At 37.6% G+C, this 21,767-nt stretch overlaps 1 protein-coding gene across 6 annotated transcripts in view; it reads right to left on the bottom strand.

Annotated features, from left to right (window-relative positions):
- Positions 1–21,767, bottom strand: part of CCDC148 (coiled-coil domain containing 148) — a 284,045-nt gene that overhangs the window by 37,891 nt on the left and 224,387 nt on the right. For all 6 annotated transcript variants that reach the window (XM_050750433.1, XM_050750439.1, XM_050750438.1 and 3 more), the window contains one exon: positions 15,216–15,334. In XM_050750433.1, the coding sequence (XP_050606390.1) occupies positions 15,216–15,334 (119 nt within the window). The remainder of the gene's footprint in view (positions 1–15,215; positions 15,335–21,767) is intronic.

Here is a 21,767-nt window from a genome sequence, read left to right as displayed (position 1 = left end):
TCCTTTGTAGAAACTCCCACTGTAAGTGGGGGCCTGATGCATGCTTTCCCAGCCTCCTTTGCAGTTAGAGCATGAGTGTGGGACCTGAGCTCAGCCCCATGGATGCTGTACTTAGAAGTCAGTGGTGCAGAGAAGCAGGGCCTGTTGAGGAGCTGTTAGGACCCTGAGCTGGGTGGCACGACAGGAACAGGAACAAAGGCAGTGTTGCCAGCAGAGATGTCCAATGTCATGACACCACAGAGGAGGAGGCACGCCATGGTGTCCATTAGTCATAGTTAAACTTAAGAGGATAATTCCGAAGGGAGTTGGGTTCCAAACCTGATTCTTTTCTGCCTTCCCAGATTTCATTATTCCCAACTGTTTGGTAAGCTTGGGTCTGTGGCCTAACTGATGCTTCTGTGGGTTAGTCAAATATCTTTCCGGCTGGGCATGGTGGCTCATGCCTGTAATCCCAGCACTTTGGAAGGCCAAGGTGGGTAGATCATGAGGTCAGGAGATTGAGACCACGGTGAAACCCCGTCTCTACTAAAATTACAAAAAAAAATTAGCCAGGCGCGGTGGTGGGCACCTGTAGTCCCAGCTACTTGGGAGGCTGAGTCCAGAGAATGGCGGGAACCCAGGAGGCGGAGCTTGCAGTGAGCCGAGATCATGCCACTGCACACCAGCCTGGGGCAACAGAGTGAGACTTTGTCTCAAAAAAAAAAAAAAAAAATCTTTCCACGAAATCTTTTTACTACAAAATTTAACTACAAAGGATTTCTGTTGCTTGTAAGCTAAAACCTTTGTAAATGCAAGGAGGATGGACTAGATGCATTGTAAGATTCCTCCCAGCTTTAAAATTATGTGACACTGTAAAACTTATGTTAGAATATATAAAAAAAATAACCCCAGATTATAAACATACTCCCTTCACTAACCTTCTAATTCTTATTTAATATCATCTGATGGCTGTATTTATATATGTATAGATATAAATAAACATAAATGTATATTTTTATACATATATATATATTTTTTCAGGGGTAGTCCCCCAAAAGAATAAACTTCAAGTGCCTGGAGTTCTATGGTATCCACCAGGGTACTGGCATATTGTAAAAGCTACCATTTTATTTCTCCCAATCCATGGCTTTATTCTCCTTCCTTCATTTAACCTATACCAGATAAGTTTCTGCCTACCTAGCCCTGCAGCTTTATAAAATCTTTGCAAAGTTTATGCCCAAAAGGTCAGTATTTCATTACTTAAAACTGCTTAGTAAAACTCCCTAAGAGATTAGTAATAAACACATCAGTAAAGTATATAATGATTGCCTCCATATCACTCACAAATACTGGGTGACATACTGGAGGACACAGCATCCTTTACTGCTGAGGAAGCTGCAAAGCATTTACCTCTACATATAGGCGTAAAGGCTGCCAGAGAGAAAGGCTGGGTTACCCACAAAGGGATGCCCATCAGACTAACAGTGGATATCTCTGCAGAAACCCTAGAAGCCAGAAGAGCGTGAGGGCCAATATTCAACATTCTAAAAGAAAATGATTTTCAATTCAGAATTTCATATCTAGCCAAACTAAGCTTCATAAGTGAAAGAGAAATAAAATCCTTTACAGACAAGCAAATGCTGAGAGATTTTGCCACCATGAGGCCTGTCTTACAAGAGCTCCTGAGGGAAGCACTAAATACAGAAAGAAAAACCAGTACCGGCCACTGCAAAAACATACCAAATTGTAGATCATCAACACCATGAAGAAACTGCATCAACTAATGGGCAAAATAACTAGCTAGCATCATAATGACAGGATCAAATTCACACATAACAATATTAACCTTAAATGTAAATGGGCTAAATGCCCCAATTAAAAAACACAGATTGGCAAATTGGATAAAAAGTCAATACCCATTGGTGTGCTGTATTCAAGAGACCCATCTCATGTGCAAAGACACACATAGGCTCAAAATAAAGGGATGGAGGAATATTTACCAAGCAAATGGAAAGCAAAAAAAAAAAAGCAGGAGTTGCAATCCTAGTCTCTGATAAAACAGACTTTAAACCAACAAAGATCAAAAAAGACAAAAAAGGGCATTACATAATGGTAAAGGTATAGAAGCAACAAGAAGAGCGAGCTATCCTAAATATATATGCACCCCATACAGGAGCACACAGATTCATAAAGCAAGTTCTTAGAGACCTACAAAGAGACTTAGACTCCCACACAATAATAGTGGGAGACTTTAATACCCCACTGTCAATATTAGACAGAACAATGAGAGAAAATTAACAAGGATATTGAGGACGGAACTCAGCTCTGCATCAAGCAGACCAAATAGACATCTACAGAACTCTCCACCCCAAGTCAACAGAATATGCATTCTTGTCAGCACCACATTGCACTCACTCTAAAATTGACCACAGAGTTAGAAGTAAAACACTCCTCAGCAAATGCAAAAGAACAGAAATCATAACAGTCTCTCAGACCACAGTGCAATCAAATTAGAATGCAGGATTAAGAAATTCATTCAAGGCCGGGTGCAATGACTCACGCCTGTAATCACAGCACTTCGGGAGGCCAAGGTGGGTGGATCATGAGGTCAGGAGATCGAGACCATCTTGACCAACATGGTGAAACCTGTCTCTACTAAAAATACAAAAACAAACAAACAAACAAAAAAAAAACATTAGCCGGGCATGGTGGCAGGCACCCATAGTCCCAGGTACTCAGGAGGCTGAGGCAGCAGAATGGCGTGAACTCAGGAGGTGGAGCTTGCAGTGAGCTGAGATCGCACCACTGCACTCCAGCCTGGGTGACAGAGCAAGACTCCATCTCAAAAAAAAAAAAAAAAGTTCTTTGAAACCAATGAGAACCAAGACACAATGTACCACAATCTCTGGGACACAGCTAAAGTAGTGTTTACAGGGAAATTTATAGCACTAAATGCCCACAGGAGAAAGCAGAAAAGATGTAAAATTGACACCCTAATATCACAATTAAAAGAACTAGAGAAGCAAGAACAAATAAATTCAAAAGCTAGCAGAATACAAGAAATAAATAAGATCAGAGCAGACCTGAAGGAGATAGAGACACAAAAAACCCTTCAAAAAAAATCAATGAATCCCAGAGCTGTTTTTTTGAAAACATTAACAAAATAGATAGACTGCCAACCAGACTAATAAAGAACGAAAGAGAGAAGAATCAAATAGACACAATAGAAAATGATAAAAGGGATATCACCACTGATCCCACAGAAAAACAAACTACCATCAGAGAATACTATAAACACTATGCAAATAAACTAGAAAATCTAGAAGAAATCAATAAATTCCTGGACACATACACCCTCCCAAGTCTAAACCAGGGAGAAGTCAAATCCCTGAATAGATCAATAACAAGTTCTAAAGTTGAGGCAGTAGTTAATAGCCTTTCAACCAAAAAAAAAAAAAAAAAAAAAGCCCAAGATCAGACAGATTCACAGCCAAATTCTCCCAGAGGTACAAAGAGGAGCTGGTACCATTCCTTCTGAAACTATTCCAAACAACAGAAAAAGGATTCCTCCCTAACTCATTTTATGAGGCCAGTGTCATCCTGATACCAAAACCTGGCAGACACTCAACAAAAAAGAAAATTTCAGGTCAATATCCCTGATGTGAAAAACCTCAATACAATACTGGCAAACCAAATCCAGAAGCCCATCAAAAAACTTATCCACCATGATCAAGTTGGCTTCATTCCTGGGATACAAGGCTGGTTCAACATATGTAAATCAATAAATATAATCTATCACATAAACAGAACCAATGACAAAAATCATGTGATTATCTCAATAGATGCTGAAAAGGCCTTCAATAAAATTCAACACCCCTTCATGCTAAAACCCTCTCATGCTAAAAACTAGGCACTGAAGGAACATATCTCAAAATAATAAGAGCTATTTATGACAAACCTACAGCCAACAGCATACTGAATGGGAAAAAGCTGGAAGCATTCCCTTTGAAAACTGGCACAAGTCAACAATGCCCTCTCTCACCACTCCTATTCACCACAGTATTGGACGTTCTGGCTAGGGCAATCAGGCAAGAGAAAGAAATAAAGGGCATTCGAACAAGAAGAGATGAAGTCAAATTGTCTCTGCTTGCAGATGACATGATTGTATATTTAGAAAACCCCCTCACCTCAGTCCAAAATTTCCTTAAGCTGATAAGCAAATTCAGCAAAGTCTCAGGATACAAAATATATGTGCAAAAATCACAAGCATTCCTATACACCAATAACAGACAAACAGAGAGCCAAATCATGAGTGAACTCCCATTCACAATTGCTTCAAAGAGAATAAAATACTTAGGAATACAACTTACAAGGGATGTGAAGGACCTCTTCATAGAGAACTACAAATCACTGTTCAAGTAAATAAGAGAGGACAAAAACAAATGGAAAAACATTCTATGCTCATGGATAGGAATAATCAATATCGTCAAAATGGCCATACTGCCCAAAGTAATTTATAGATTCAGTGCTATCCCCATCAAGCTACCATTGACTTTCTTCACAGAATTGGAAAAAAACTACTTTAAATTTCACACAGAACCAAAAAAGAGCTCATATAGCCAAGAAAATCCTAAGCAAAAAGAACAAAGCTGGAGGCATCACACTACCTGACTTCAAACTATACTACAAGACTACAGTAACCAAAACAGCATGGTACTGGTACCAAAACAGATATATAGACCAATGGAACAGAATAGAGGCCTCAGAAATAATGCCACACATCTGAAACCATCTGATCTTTGACAAATCTGACAAAAACAAGCAATGGGGAAATGATTCCCTATTTAATAAGTGGTGTTAGGAAAATTGGCTAGCCATATGCAGAAAACTGAAACTGGATCTCTTCCTTACACCTTATACAAAAATTAACTCAAGATGGATTAAAGACTTAAATATAATACCTAAAACCATAAAAAACCTAGAAGAAAACCTCAGCAATACCATTCAGGACATAGGCATGGGCAAAGACTTCATGACTACAACACCAAAAGCAATGGCAACAAAACCAAAATTGACAAATGGGATCTAATTAAAATAAAGAGTTTCTGCACAGCAAAAGAAACTATCATCGGAGCGAACAGGCAACCTACAGAATGGGAGAAAAATTTTGCAATCTCTCCATCTGACAAAGGGCTAATATCCAGAATCTACAAGGAACTTAAACAAATTTACAAGAAAAAAACAAGCCCATCAAAAAGTGGGCGAAGGATATGAACAGACACTTCTCAAAAGAAGACATTTATGTGGCCAACAAACATATGAAAAAACGTTCATCATCTCTGGTCATTAGAGAAATGCAAATCAAAACCACAACGAGATACCGTCTCTTGCCAGTTAGAATGGCAATCATTAAAAAGTCAGGAAACAACAGATGCTGGAGAGGACATGGAGAAATAGGAATGCTTTTACACTGTTGGTGGGAGTGTAAATTAGTTCAACCATTGTGGAAGACAGTGTGGCAATTCCTCAAGGATCTAGAATCAGAAATACCATTTGACCCAGCAATTCCATTACTAGCTATATACCCAATACCCAGGATTATAAATCATTCTGCTATAAAGACACATGCACATGTATGTTTATTGTGGCACTGTTCACAATAGCAAAGACTTGGAACCAACCCAAATGTCCATCAGTGACAGACTGGATAAAGAAAATGTGGCACATAAACACCATGGAATACTATGCAGCCATAAAAAAGGATGAGTTCACGTCCTTTGCAGGGACATGGATGAAGCTGGAAACCATCATTCTCAGCAAACTAACACAGGTACAGAAAACCAAACACTACATGTTCTCACTCATAAGTAGTAGTTGAACAATGAGAACACATGGACACAGGGAAGGGAACATCACACACCGGGGACTGTTGCAGGGTGGGAGGCTAGAGGAGGGATAGCATTAGGAGAAATACCTAATGTGGATGATGGGTTGATGGGTGCAGCAAACTACCATGGCACGTGTATACCTATATAACCAACCTGTACATTCTGCACATGTATCCCAGAACTTAAAGTATAATAATAAAAAAAAGAAAGAAAACAACCTAATGCTCCAACAAAAACTTTCAAATATCTGTAGCACTAGTTATGTACCAAAATAAGAGTCTGTGTTACTGAAGAGGAGAATTTGAGATAATTTATTCTCAAAAAGATCATAGCACCTAGATGTTCTATTTGGAATTATAGCATCTGTGGTCAATTCATTGACACATACATATGACACAAAAATAATAGTGGGCATAAAGGGATGTAATAACGCTCATTTATACTTTAAAAAACATATTCTAAAGCATTTCTGATTGTTGTCTGGCCTCTACCAGACACATACTTGCTGACATTCCATTTTATGACCCGAACAAGTAAATGCAACAGACAGATCAACTTAGCGTACAATGAAAATCCAGTATCTCTTTAAATGAACAAGATTTCCAAAATCAAAAATCAAAGTTGTAAACAACAAAGTAAAAGCAGCCTAAACTACTCAGCAAACGACATGCTTCAATTGCTTGTGGTTTGGAAGGAACCACATATGTACAGTCAACTTGATGTACAGTCATCAGGAGCTAAATCATCATCCAAGACCTCTTGAATGACCCTCAGCTGTGCCATCTCTGCCCATCTGGTGTTTCATTTGCCCACGGGCACAAGCTTGCTTGCTCATTTTCACATCAAAATGGCTATATATTGCTTTGTCCTTGAATTTCTTATCCTCTCTGTCAATCATGCTTGCTTAGCTAAGCTCCATTCGAGAGCTACTGCAATCATATCCAAATAATCTGTGTATCCATGTCCCAATTTATGAACACACACACACATCTCCCACAATTTGTTTTGTTACACTGAGGAGCAGGTCATAAGTACTATTATTATTATTACTGTTGGCCACCAATGAGGTTTCTTTCCATCTTTTAAGTTACTGCTAATTTGCAAAACATTTCTAATATACATATAAAATACAAAACAGTCCTATTAAGAACTGTATTTGTTTAATGGTTCACAGTGATCTTTGGACTATATCATTTGGCACATCCACTTGGAATGGAGATTTGGTTGACAGAGACTTAATGAACAAGAGCAATCCTACTAATTTTGAGAAATCTCATGCTGAGAAGCAAAAACATGACAAATGTTTGTAAAAATTTCTGATTAAGTCACTTTACTAAACATACTCTTTAAAGATCTCAAATATTAGACTGTGAACCCACTTTAAATTTCCTTAGTGCCTTTCAATACAACATGTTGAAATTTGCACATTGTTAAGAAAAGACATGGAAAATAGAGAGAAACATCTGGCTTTGTTACTTAGAAAACACAGTAACTGTCAATTCCCCGATGCTGGCAAGCACCTCAAAACACACACTAGATTTGCAAGGCCAATTTAGTGTTAGAAAGGCAGCTGGCTCTAGTCTCTTCCTTCCCAAATGGTCATTGACATCTTAAACTTCAAATGTTTACTGTTTTACAACACAGGAAAATGCTGTTATTTGGGAAAAAATAACCTAAAATTAGTGTTTTTTGTTTGTTTGTTTTTTACTGTGGAAAGCAATGTTTTCTCCACTAAACACACACACACACACACATACATACACATAACTGGGTTGTTAGAAAAATAACATGCAAAATTTTTACTTGAAGAGGTTTTCTAGAATTGATAAACTGTTCTATGAATGTAAGTTTCACCTATATGACCTCTCTGAGCTCAGTGAGGGTACTGTCTGGGAAAAGTAAAATTATGGGCATTTCTGCAAAAAGTAGAATGGTCTCAAAAACCCAGTAGATGACTTTGGGCCCACACTTCAGAAAGTGTAGAGAGAACTCTAGCACAATGGTTCTTAAATTTTGCTGCACTTTAGAATTCCCTAAGAATTTCCCAAAAATGTGGGGATCAGAATTTTCCCCAGAGATATGAATTTAGTTGGTCTGGGGTCTGGCCTGGGCATCAGGACTTTCAAAAGCTCCCCAAGTGATTCTAATGTAGCAAAGAATGGAATAACAGCTGCTCTAGTATTACATGAGCATTGACTGATAAAGTTCTTAGAACCTGTAGCATCCATTTGTTGGTTGTAGGCAACTTCAGTTTTTTTGGTCATGAAATGGTATCTAGAGGAACTCCTTAGCTAAGTAAATCTGCTTTTAGAAATCTTTAAAATTATCTTCTGGAGTATATTGTTAAAACATTTTTGAAACATTAAAATTAGCACAAAGGAGGTAAAATGAGAAAAGCAAGCTATTTATTAAATTACAAGAAACAGCAATGGAGATAAGTAAATGAAAGGCCACAATTATAATTATCCTTATTAAAGCAATAATTGGCAAATACAGAGGAAGAAGATTGTTATGTTAACTACAAGAGAGCTGAACTTCAGAAAAGTTAAAGATTGAACATTGTAATAAGCATTTTCAAAATGTCATAATGTAGAGGGGAGAAAGGCCCCTGTGCTTGGAAGAACAGTCTAATTTCTGCTTGCTTGCTCTGCAACAGTCACTGATAATAGAAAGCAGTGATGCTAAGGATATACAGTGAATGAGATATGACCCTTACATATCCTAGCTTTCTACTCCTCCCTGTGTGTAGACTCTTTCGCTACCCAACATAAAGAACACTCAGTAAAGAAAGTTTCTGGGAACAGGGTAAGTGTTTAAAATCACCTGAAAACAAAATAAACATATACATCAAAGAATCACTGCAGCTGTAGAGAACTCTACACTGCAGTGACCAGGGCACCAGTATTGGTCCCAACAAGGTTAGTTAGGAAGCGCAGTCAGTGCCCTGCTGAAAAGAAAGAACAACCACTGTATGCGAAAGAGAGACAGTTTAGCTTTCAGCCATGGTGGGGTGGGGGGAGGGGGAGAAGACTTTGGAGGACTAAGTGGCAACGTTTTGGGATGGCTAGAAAGGAACCACGAGCATAGAGTTACAGAAATGAAATAATACAAAGAATAAACATTGTGGTAAAAAAAAAAAAGACAAAGATACGTTCTTATGTCTATTTTGAAGACTGTCATTTGTTACCCAAAAAAACTAAAGGTATCTTCCACTTAATACTCATATTTTGATTAGTATTTTAACTTTTACACATTTTGCTATACAGTTTGCTCACCAATTTGAAGCCCATCGCAAGACAATCAATGAAACTGAAACTTAGCTGTGGCAAGCACCCCAATATCCATCAATTTATTGTTGTGACATCAAAAATGAAATGAAAACTACTAGAAATTAGGTAATAAAAACACATATTTCAAACCTTGTAGAATATGGCCAAAATAAACAGGAAAAAAAAAACTATAGCCAAATGAATTGGTTAGGAAATAAAATACACTGAAAACAAAATAACTAAAGCTTTCAACCCAAGAGGCCAGAAAAAGCACAATAATATTCAGGGTTTCATTCTTTGTCTTCCTTCAGACTCCATCCCTGATGACATGAGTCACCAACTCTAACTCATGTTAATACTTCACACACATCTGTCAGCTTTTGTAGCACTTCTGCTTCCCACTGTCACTTCCTTAGTTCAGAGACTTTTTCTCAAAGAGCTTACTGAAGGAAACTTATAATTGGCTTCTTGGTCACCAGTTTCTACCTATTTCAAAAATAATTTCTGTCCTCACCCAAAAAAAAAAAAAAAATGATGAACTTTTCTAAAGGATCTAGTAGAAGTCTAGAACTGTAGAGCTATTTGGAAGCATGTCCCCAGGCTGGAGATTAAATTTGGTATATGTGTCAGCTCTCCTTAATAAAATTTCAACACAAAAAAATCAACAACATTTCTAAGTGAAATTTGACATAAGAATAGCTAAGATATTTTTGAAAAGAATAATGAGTGAACACTTGTTCTACTAGATAGCAAAACAGAATAATTAAAACAGCATGCTATCAATGTAGAACTATAAACATAGATCAGTTTTTAATCTAATCAAGAGTCCATATGGATATAAAAGTATAATTAGAAATGTAATATATAACAAAGGTGGCACGTTAAATCAGTGGGTAAAGATGAATCATTAAATAATTGGTGTTTAGATAGTTGGCTATCAATTTAGAACAATTTAGCTCATATCACTCATTAAAATAAGTTCCAGATGGCTACAGAACTACACTTTAGAAGAAATATGAATAATATATACTATTTTAAAAGAATTAGGTAGGTTTATTTGCAGAGATACCATGTATCATTTTGAAGTTTGTGCTTTACAAAACTGATCCATGACCAGAGATCCAAATGAAGTATGACATCCAGCTTTGCCTCTGCTTGTCAAGCTGTATGCTGTGATTCAGAAGGGAATCTTTTCCTAATTTGTCCACTTGTAGTAGGAGCAATATGCACTCTGCCACCAGAAGGAGGCACCTTTTCCTAACTAGCACAAAGGACTTATATGCCAGCAGCAACCTATAAATAAGTTAGTAGTAAATAGTCGATTTGTACATACATAAATGCTTTTTTTACACAAATGGTTGCTATAGACTGAATGTGTTTGCTCAAAATTCATATGTTGAGGGCCTAAACCCCAATGTGACAGTATTTGGAGATGTAGCCCTCACAGTGGGAGTCATGCCCTTATAAGAAGAGACACTCAAGTACTTGCTGATTCTCTCTTCACCATGTGAAGTCACAGCAAGATGGCCCCACTCTGCAAGCCGAGAAGAGACCCCTCACCAGAACCTGACCATGCTGGCACGTTGATCTTGGGTTTCTAGCCTTCAGAATAGTGAGAAAATAAATTTCTGTTGTTCAAGTCACCCAGTCTATGATATTTTGTCATGACAGCCCAGGCTAACTAATACAGTGGTATTATATTGTTAAATGTATTGTGATTTTTATTGCTGTTCTTAAACTTGATTTTGTATAGGTACATACAAAATAGATAGCATGTATGTGTATGCATTTAAAAACAATAAAAGCAATGACTTTTAGAGAAGAGACTACATGAGGGTAGTGGTTAAGGGCACTTTTGCTTTAACTTTAATTTTTATAATAATGTCCTCATTTTTACATTTTACTTAGAATATTTTTAAAATATTCATTTAAAATGTACCTATATATGTACTACATAAAATCTTTAAGAACAGCAACAAAAACCACAATACTTTTTTTTTTTTTTTTTGAGATGGAGTCTCGCTCTGTCATCCAGGCTGGAGTGCAATGGCATGATCTCGGCTCACTGCAACCCCAGCCTCCCGGGTTCAAGCAATTCTCCTGCCTCAGCCTCCGCCTCCTGAGTAGCTGGAATTACAGGTACCACTGCCACCAGGCCTGGCTAAAAAAGCACAATACATTTAATAATATAATAACATTGTATTAGTTAGCTTGGGCCATCATGACAAAATACCGTAGACTGAGTGACTTGAACAACAGAAATTTATTTGTTCACTATTCTGGAGGCTAGAAGCCCAAGATCTAGGTGCCAGCATGGTCAGGTTCTGGTGAGGGCTCTCTTTCTGGCTTGAAGTGTGGCCTTCTTGCTTTAATATTTTGAGAAAAAATACGTTAGTATTTCATGATGTAAAAGTCAATTGATAGGAATCACTTATATTTAATGAATACTTACTGTGTTCCAGGCAGTGAATATGTTACATTCAATGTATCATTTGATCCTTGCAACAATCTTAAGAAGTAGATACTGTTTATATCCCCAATGTACAGATGAGGAAACTGAAGCACAGAGAAGTTAAATAACTCATCCAAAGTTCACACAGCTATAAAGGATAGAGCCAGTATTCTAATGTCAACCAATTCTAGAGCCTTCCCTCTTAATCTCAATGGCACGTTGAGAAATAAAAATAGGGTATTAGGAGGTTAGTGGAAACTTGGGCAAAAACAATTTCGATAAAATGAAGAGGGCAAAAGACATATTCTAATAGATTGAGAAGGTAAATGTAATTAATAAAACAATTATATGTCTTGTTTTAATGTTGAACCACATGAAATTGCCAATACTCAACCATTTTGACCTACAAAAATGGAATTTTATGTGGTTCAACCTAATATATAATTTTATTTATTTATTTTTGAGATGGAGTCTTGCTCTGTCGCCCAGGCTGGAGTGCAGTGGCGCGATCTTGGCTCACTGCAAGCTCCGCCTCCTGGGTTCACGCCATTCTCCTGCCTCAGCCTCCCGAGTAGCTGGGACTACAGGTGCCCGCCACCATGCCCAGCTAATTTTTTTGTATTTTTTTTTTTTAGCAGAGACAGGGTTTCACCGTGTTAGCCAGGATGGTCTCGATCTCCTGACCTCATGATCCGCCTGCCTCGGCCTCCCAAAGTGCTGGGATTACAGGCGTGAGCCACTGTGCCCCACTGAATATTGTTTTCAAGAAATATAATCTTAGAATTTAAAAATAGAAAAGGGAAGTAAATGACATAAGTTTTCAAACCCTCAAGGATATGTGTGTGTGTTCTGAACACAGATCTGGAAACTGCTTCAAGCCAGCTTATTCTGATATGGAAAAAAAGTGTCCGTAGTTAAAATATCAAACACAAGGTTTATGAATTGCATTTCAGTAGTACAGAAAAATGTTTTAACCAATCAACCAAATTTCTTAGTGCTATGTAGTTATGAAAGAAGACAACTTCTGGTTACTATCAAAAGCAAAACCTATCAGTAATTTTGTATGTTGAACTCTATCTCCCTAAGTCACAAAATGAGGAATATACTTCTATAATATTATAAAAAGTTTCCTGAGAATTATATCTCTTATATATACTGATATTTTAAAGGCCTTTTTCACTGATTTTCCATTGGCAAATAAGCATTGGACTCATAATTATCTGAATCTACAGTATTTTAACATAAGAGTTGAACAAACAGATCATAGGCCCTTAAAAGTTGATTAACTCTGTCCTCAGAAGTTATCCAGTTCAGTTTTACAGAGGACAAAACAGAGCCTGTGGAGGTGGAATGACAGACTTTCCCAAGGTCATATAAAATTCAAAGAGTCAAGACTAAAATCTTGGTCTCCGGGCTCCTAGTCTTTAGTACTCTTTTTAGTATCTTATAATATGCCTATTTTTTTGTGTTACGTAATGCAGATTAATCTGATTTTCCTTTTCTTCTTTTTCAACTGAAGTTCTGAATCAGCTAATCTTGATAATTATTGGGACAGGAAGCAAAAACTGAAATGACTCTGTAATCAAAGAAGCTCCCTGACTATGAGGGGTAATTTTAGTGGAAGCCTGTCTCCTAATGCTGGAACTACATATCTGTTCTGTTTTCCCCATTCCTTATAATTTCTGTGGCTCTCTTTCATTTTGCTAGGATAGCTTTAGACTGATCAATCTGCCTTTGCCTTGCCCTTTAGTATTTGGCTGTTTGGGAATTCTTATCCACCTCCTTGTTTCTGACCCATGGCCTCTATCCACTTAGGTCTTGGTTTGTGTTTGTTAATCTGGGTTCTCATTGATGGCTTCACCTTCTAACCATTAGCCCTGGCTTTGCTATATTCTCAGTTCTCTCAGTAATAGATTATACTAAACTCTAAAATCCTGAGCTACCTGGGAAATAATGTGCATTTTGTACAGAAAATCCTTAGGAATGCTTAGCATCTATTTGAAACTCCAGATTCAATCTACAACCTCAGTGATTAGAGTTTGAGATAACAGTCACATGGGTCAAAAAGGAAGCTTCCTAGATACAAATGAACCTCATTGTATCCAATGGTTATGCCTTCCAAAGTTATATGTAAGTCTGAGGGGCAATTTTCAAGATAGGTTTTATTTGTTACAGCAATTTTAGGTTCCCAGTGAAATTAAGCAGAAAGTATAGAGTTCCAGGAAATCTTTTTAGAGTGACTAAGGTAAATATATCAGGGAAGATCACTATTTAAAGGAAATTTACTGTGATTTATGATATGAAATGAGAGCTCTCTCTTCTTTATCTTTTGTGAAAATCACTAAGGAGCTAGCTAAATTAGATAACTATGCCAGTTATCAGTGTAATGCCTCACAGCTCCACCCTTCATTGTCTGCTCTTTGAAAATGGAGGTGGACCCTCTATCTGTCCCTTGCCACTGGCAAAATATTAAGCTGTGTCAGAAGAGGGTGCTTGAAGGACACTGCAGAGGAAGGGGATTTCCTTCCTGGTTCGTGTGTTTATGCCTTCTTGTTCATACTGTACAGCTGCCAGCAGCACGTGTAGGGGACACAAGTGTTGCTGTGTCCATGGAGTTCCAATGGCGCACTGATGGTCAGTCCCATCAAATTTCAAAGGTACTTCTATGGTCAGATTTCCATTGAGCCTTGCAAGCATCTCAATAATTGGCTTCCAGCTTTGGCCTGCCTGCACCCAAGTTGGGTGTTCCCTGTTTGCCTAGTGACTATTGAGCTAGCTCTGTCTTAATCCACCCGAGAACTTCACCATTCAGAGGGGTCATGACCATAGCTTCTACAGTAAGGTGTGAATCCCAACCATGGAGAGGGCTCCTCAGTTCCAAACTTGGTTCTTCCATGGGAACCCTCCTTAAGTCCAAGGGTATTCTTTAGCATGCTATTTATCTCTTTATATAGAAAGGATTTCCTGTTAGAGTTTATCATTCTTTCTCTTAAACTTTCCCTGTTCAAATTACTATATGTTTTTTGTCTCCTAATCGACCCTAACTGATACAGTAACTTTGCAAAAAATAACTTAAATCTCTTATTGTACTCACATGTAAACTGAGGAGACTAGGCTACTTGATCTCAAATGTCCTTTCCAGGTCTAAAATTACATATTTCTAGGAAATTCCAGATTTTTTTCAGGTATTGGGCATGCCCTAAGTATGTTATAATAAACACCACACAGCACTGTATAATTGTGTACTGTCTTCCCCAGCCTCTGTCACAGTAAATGGGTTTTCCTTCTTATTTGAATAATGGTTTTCTCCTTCTGGGTCAAGAGATAGTTACAGCAGCAGCCAGTATCATTTTATGCACACAGTGGGTAATCAAATACTATCAAATCCTCTGTGAGGGTTTTAACTAGGAAGCTATCTAAGGAACAAAATGAAAAACCGGAGGTTAATGTATGAATATGAGAATTTAAAATGCATTATAGATATCATTGTATTCATTTGTGAATATAAATATTGAAAGGATACATTAAGTATAGAAAAATGCTCCCTCTGATATTATTTATTCTAACTCATTGCAAAAGACTCCATTCACCACCTCCATTTCCACACAATTTTAAATTTTCTTTTACCTTTCTCTGTCTTTTAGTGACTGTTCAGCCATTAATTTCTTCAGTTCTTCTAGACGCTGAAGATCTCTCATTTCCATTTCTTGCCACTTCTGTTTTTTCATAGCCCAGTATTTTTTAATCTAGTGTATAAATGTTACATAAAATTTAAATTAACAACAGATATGTAAAAATGAGGGGAAAAGCCATAACCATATCCACTGGTTCATATTACAAAATTGAATTTAAAGGGCACTTCATCTTTTTTGTTTCATAGATATGCTTATAATATATTGGCAACAGAAAAATAAATTAAAACATGAAGGTAGATGCCCTGAGAAACTGCAAGGTTTAACAATTTCTGCAATGAATGGAAATATAACTTGTGCTGAGACCTAAGGTTTAATCTATGGTTAAAATAATCAACTTTCCAGAGAACCACAATAAAAGTATGTTATTGTCTCTAAAGTATATGATCTAGCTGTTACTCAAGAATATTTTTATCTTTTTATGGTAATGCAGTCTTTAACAAATATAGCATTCAAACTATTTTTATTTTAAAAGCATTAGTTTATTTATGCTAATGGACAGCAGGATGTTGAAAGCTTTATGCTTCTGGGGAAGTGGCAGGAGATAGGTGGGAGGAAGGAGGAAAAGAGCAAATTAGCAGGGTTGTGGTATATAGTACTTCTGACTTATGTGGTAAAATAAAGGTCAGGCTTATCAAGTGCAAAAAGGTGACAGCAATGTTAATAGTAGGCCTGTTTTACTTCCCTTTTCCAGAAATGTAAGCAAAATGAGAAAACCAGAAGTAGGTATGAGCTGTTTTCAGGGAGCTGAAACCCTTATTCAGGATTTCCCAGTGGGATGAGACAATGAATGTTTATTTGACAGAGGCCCTTTCCACCACTCTGGCCTGCCATGTTGTGCCTGGGTCAAGAGACTGGCTCTTGAAGGGGAGTACCTCAATGGTACATAGTGAGTGACTGGCAGCAGGGGGTCTATTCTAGAAGCTGGGCTAGCCCTACCCCCAAGGTGGCATTTCCTCTTCTGAGACAGAGGTGAATAGGAAAATCTAAGTGGTTTCCTGACTTGCCAACATGGTCTCTGATTTCTGGGAGAATCAAAAGAAGCATCCCAAGCACCATCGCCACAAACAAAGCAACTCTGCAGCCACAAGAGCAACATCTGTTCAATGTTTAATGAATAACTAAATAAGCCCAATGTGCAGTGATATCCACTCTAGATATGACAGAGCTCTGGATTTAGAGAGAACAGAGATAAAGCTAGAAAGGCAGCAGCACCCAAGATGGAGCGTGACAGAGAGGGTGGGTGCAGGAGAGAGAGGAAACATTGATTGACAAGGAGTGTTCTAGAGTCCTAACTGATAAATGCCAGGGAATTCTATTAATGACAGACACGGAAATGTTAGCAATGATTATGTCATCTCCATCTGGGAATTATAAACAAGCTTTATCTTATTCTTTTCTGCATCACCTTATTTTTGCAATGAATCATATTTCTTTTATAATCAGAAAAAAATTAAGCTACTTCAAAACAAATTTTTTTAAAAGAACATATATGAAATCAAAGAGCATTTTTCTCTGGGTTAAAACAGACCAATAATATTTCCTTACTCCCAGCATTGGCCTTGGAGAAAGTCAGTGGCTCTTTTGCAGACAATCCCTTGACGACAAGCAGAGTAACCCCGGGTTGCTGGCGTCCTCAGATTTCTGACACCACTTGATCACTTGATACACTGTCCTGTGCAGGCCCTAGACGTATGCTATACCTGGAACTTTCTGCAATCTCAAGACTAATTATTTCCATCTTTGACTCTCTGGTACCTTCAGGCATTGCTATAGTATAAGTGTGCTCTCTCTCTCTCTCCCCCTCTCGCTCGCTCGCTCTCTCGATCTAATCCTTTTCAGTGCTTTCTACTGAGCCCTGTGGAACCCCTGTGTCATCATATGTAAAACTCCCTACATCTTCAACCTTCAGAAAACTATTTCCTTGTTTTCGCTGAAATTCTCTGGAGTGAAGGATACTCATATTCTGATACCCTATGTGCCATTTGGCTGGGGAATAGCTTGGGCATTTTCCTCATTGTTAACTGCCTATTTCAGGCCATTGTGATATGTAGAATTCTTTCTCCCTTTGGTGTTAACACCACATGGATATATCACCCTCTACCTGTTGTTTTCATTGGCATGTGTAAATTTCCAAGTCACTCCCAAATTTTCATCAAGAATTCAGATACTTTAGTCACAGTCTTCTCAAACACAGGCAACTTCGGCCTGTCTGAATGCCCTTCCAACCTTCCTAGACAACTTCAGCATCTGTCTGAATGCCTTCCAAACTGTTTTTCTCATAATTCGATGACTTCCTCCATTCTAGGGAACTTTCTCTTCCTCCAGAATTCTATTATCATTGAAAACAGTTCCAACTGGGAAATCCTGAATAATAGCAATAGACTCTGTGACCAGAACCTACCCTCCCATTTCCCATCATCCTCTGGTCTCCAGTTATATAATGCTATTTCCCTAGTGCATCTCTCATCACAAAGCTTTGCTAATTAATATACTTTTCTCTTCTCCCACTAGGCTGCAAGAATTGTGATATATTCAGCTAAAGTGTCTAAAACATAGCATGTACTTAATAACCATTTGATTGATGACATAATTGTAGGAACTAGTACTAAATTTATGGTTTCAATTGAATCTTCAATGACAATAAGCATTCCATTTATGAATTCCTGGACAATGCCTCTCAGTTTCTCATAGTGATATGCTAAAACCTGTTCACTATGTTTAGCTCCATACCTGCTGCTATTTCCTCACTTTCATCAGAGCAAATAGAAGCTCTACAAGATACCTTTCTTAATGTTCAGCCCATCAGAAGAAGAGGTATTCTTCCTTCTGTTCAAGACTAATGCCTCACCTGGGCTGCAGATCCCATTCCCAATTCCACCTTCTTCATGGCCCCCCTCTTCATCTATCTCCTCCTCTCCCCTGTACCTTCAGCTTCTCGCTCTTTGCTGCTTCCTTCTCACATGGAATTAAACATAATTTTATCCCATTACAATAATTCATAAATTCTTTAGAATCCCAAGATTGTAGCATCATACATTTCATTGTTCCTCTTTGGGCAGGCATCTTAGCATACTTGCTTTCTCCCATGTGCACATCTTCTATTTCACTCCTCACCCATGGTATTCCTACCTCTGTGCTCCACTCCAAAGTCACTGCTCTCACTAGTGAGTTCCAAAGGATCAGATCAATATCCTTTTCCATCATGATTTTACTTGATGTCTCTGTGTATTTGATTCTATTAACCCTTACCTATAGTATTAAACCCTTATTGACTTTGGGACTTAGACATTCATTTGTTCAACAAGTATTTGTTGAGCACATGATACTGGTACTTAAAAAGAAATGAAGCCTCTGCCTTGTGGAACTGAGACTTTGTAGAAAGGGAGACAGATAGTAAATGAATGAATGAATGGAATATTACATGTTGTATTAACCTCTAAGAAAGGGATAAGTAGAGTAATGGTTTAGAAAAATTTGAGTAGAATTAGTAGAAGGTATCTTTTAAATGTCTTAAATAGGACATTTGGATGACATGACATTTGTTTGAAAACCTGGTAGATGAGAGTGAAACACCCATGGGAAGAGATGAAGGGCAGTACATTGGGAAGAGGGTGCAACAGCATTGGATGGAGAAGACCTCACATATGTTGAGAGCTGGGAAGAGGCCAGGGAGCTGGAGCAGGTGGCATAGGTTAAGATTAGAAGCAAGATTGGAGAGCTGCATGGGGGTTAGATGATTTGGCCAGGATATGATTCTAGAAACAAGGAAAAGCCATTGAAGAGACTAAAGCAAACGGTAGCACGATCTGACTTATATTTTAAAAAGAAAGCTCTGGATATGAAGTGGAGCATGGGTAGTAGAGAAGCTAAGGAGAAACAGGGAGACCAGATAGAAGGAAAAGGCAGCGCTGGTCCCTGGACTCAGGAGATGGATTCAAGTGTTCAGATCTGAGATGTGCTTTTGAGGAGAATCGGAGGGCTCATTGAGAGATTCCAGGAGGGCTCATTGAGAGATTCCATGTGAAGATTGGAGGAAAGACTAATCAAGGACAATTCCTAGGTTTTTTGCTTGAACAGCTTGTTGAATGGTGATACTAGTAACTGAGATAGAAGATTGGGAGAATAATAGGCTTGGAAAAGGAAGAAAATTGAGAACTCAGTTTTGAACATATAACACTTGACAAGCCCATAAGACCTCTAAGTGGAGGGGCCAGACGAACATCTGAAGGCACAGATGGGTGGCTTAGGGGAGAACTCAGTGCTGGAGACCTAAATTAAGGAGATAGCCACATAAACAGTATTTGACACCAGAGGACTGGATGAGGTCTCCAGTATGAGGATGTAAACAGGAAAGAGAATGTGGTTATGCACTCTCATGCTTATTTGCTTTTCTGCACAGCTTTCTCTACTAGAATGACTTAATTTCCCTCTTCCACCTGTCAAACTCACTCTATCTTTAAGATCAGAACAAATGCCACCTCCTTCTTGAATCTTCTCCTGAGCCCTCTAGAAAAACAGTAGCTCCATCCATGGCACTCCAATAGCTTATAGTTTATGACCCTCCTTTCTTTGACTACCTGCATTCCTTTACTTTTTTCATGAGGTTCTGCCCCTGGATCTTTACCAATATATTTGGGCATTTACTACATGCCTGGAAAGTTCTGCCCTGCCTTATTGCTTGGTAAATCCTTCCTATCCATCCTTTAAAGACTCAGTTTTAGCATTGCCTTCTCAGCCTTTCTCCCTCTCCTCTCCTCCAGACATAGCTAGCTGTACCTTCTAAGGCATTATTTGTGTATTCTTAGCATAGCATTTCCCATATTAATCTGCATTATTTATCTTTGTATCCTTACTACATTGTATCATGTCTAACACATAAGAGGGTATAATTGTTCACTCTTAGGTGACTGGAAGCTTCTTCTGGTCTCCGGTCCAAGAATAACAAAGTTGTGCATGGGAACCAGAAGAGCAGTTTTCTTTTCAGGATGGTAAAGGCCGAACTAAGTACTTCGAACTAAGGACAGTTCCATTCACTTTTCATCAATTAATTCATCCTACAATGTATGTATCAAGAATTATTAGCTTTGCAAGCCTCAAACTGAAGTAAAAACTAAGGGTATTTAACTAGTCCTTTGGGACATTTGTTGAGACAGAGATTTTAAATGTACTGATTGTTGAAGGATTCTTACTATATTCCAATGATAGAAGAATCAGAGAGTCAGCATATGATAAGAGTTGAATTTATAGCTTGTCTCTTTACTTCCACATGAAGTTTATAGAAAAACAAAACAAGCACTCATTATCCCCTATCTCCTCTTATTATTATACTTCTGATTTGTATTGAATGTAAGATGTTTATTTTCACAATCCCACATTTTGTTCATTTTAACAAAGTTAAGCCAGTAAAAGTGTAATAAATACTGTAGAAATAAAAACTGTAGAAACTATTCACCATGTAGATTTTGGAGCCAAAATAATGTCATGATACTTTTCAGTCTAAGATCATTTTTATATCCTACTTTACTTTTGTAATCTTTCAGACTTGTTTCCTATTAAAAACTATACTTGTAAACAGAACATTTATAATATTAGAGTATCTCAAAGTTTAACTTTAAAAAAAACTTGAACCACTATTACACAACCATTAAATTCAACATGAAATAAGAACTTCTTTTTTATACATAGGAAGCAGAAAGTTAGGACAAAAGGATTAGAGCAGCAAACAGTTGGTCTCTTATTTCACGCTGTGTGATGTGGAATCTTTGAACATATAGACTTCTGTACATTGTTGTCAGGTCATTATCTCTGACCTGTGACTCAGTCAGAAGGAAGTCATAACACTTAACCAGACTCATAAAAGATACGAAGTTCAAAGCATCCAGTTCCAGTCCCCATAAGCCATTAAGATAAAGCACATTTTTATTCCATTTTCTAGATTCTAATTAGATAGTTCTTTGCATCTTAAAGATATTCTTTTTTAAGGTAGAGACTAGAATGGTGGTTATTAGAGGCTGGGAAGGGTAAGGGGCAGGGGATGAACAGAAGTTGTTTCATGCATATTAAACTACAGTTAAATAGAAGGAATAAATTCTAGTGTTCAATAGCACGGGTAGGATGACTATAGTTAATCACAATTCATTGTATATTTCAAAATATCTAGAAAAGAATATTCGGAATGTTCCCAACACAAAGAAACGATACATGTTTGAGGTGATGAATATCCCAATTACCCTGACTTGATTATTACATGTTTTATGCATGTATCAAATATCCCAGGTACCCCAGAAATTTGTACAATCACTACGCATCAATTATTTAAAAAGATCCCCTTTCTACTTTTGGCCTGGAATATGCAACTCCACACAAAAAGTATGTTTTACATATAACATAGCATTGTATATGTTATATATATATATATATATGTTACATATAACATAGCATTGTTATATGTAAAAACATAACAGGACGTCTTAATAGAAAAGTA

Source organism: Macaca thibetana, chromosome 12 (genome assembly GCF_024542745.1).
Source record: "Macaca thibetana thibetana isolate TM-01 chromosome 12, ASM2454274v1, whole genome shotgun sequence".
Taxonomy (NCBI): Eukaryota; Metazoa; Chordata; class Mammalia; order Primates; family Cercopithecidae; genus Macaca; species Macaca thibetana.
Note: the sequence above shows the minus strand (reverse complement) of the source record. Positions and strands in the feature narration are given on the sequence as shown.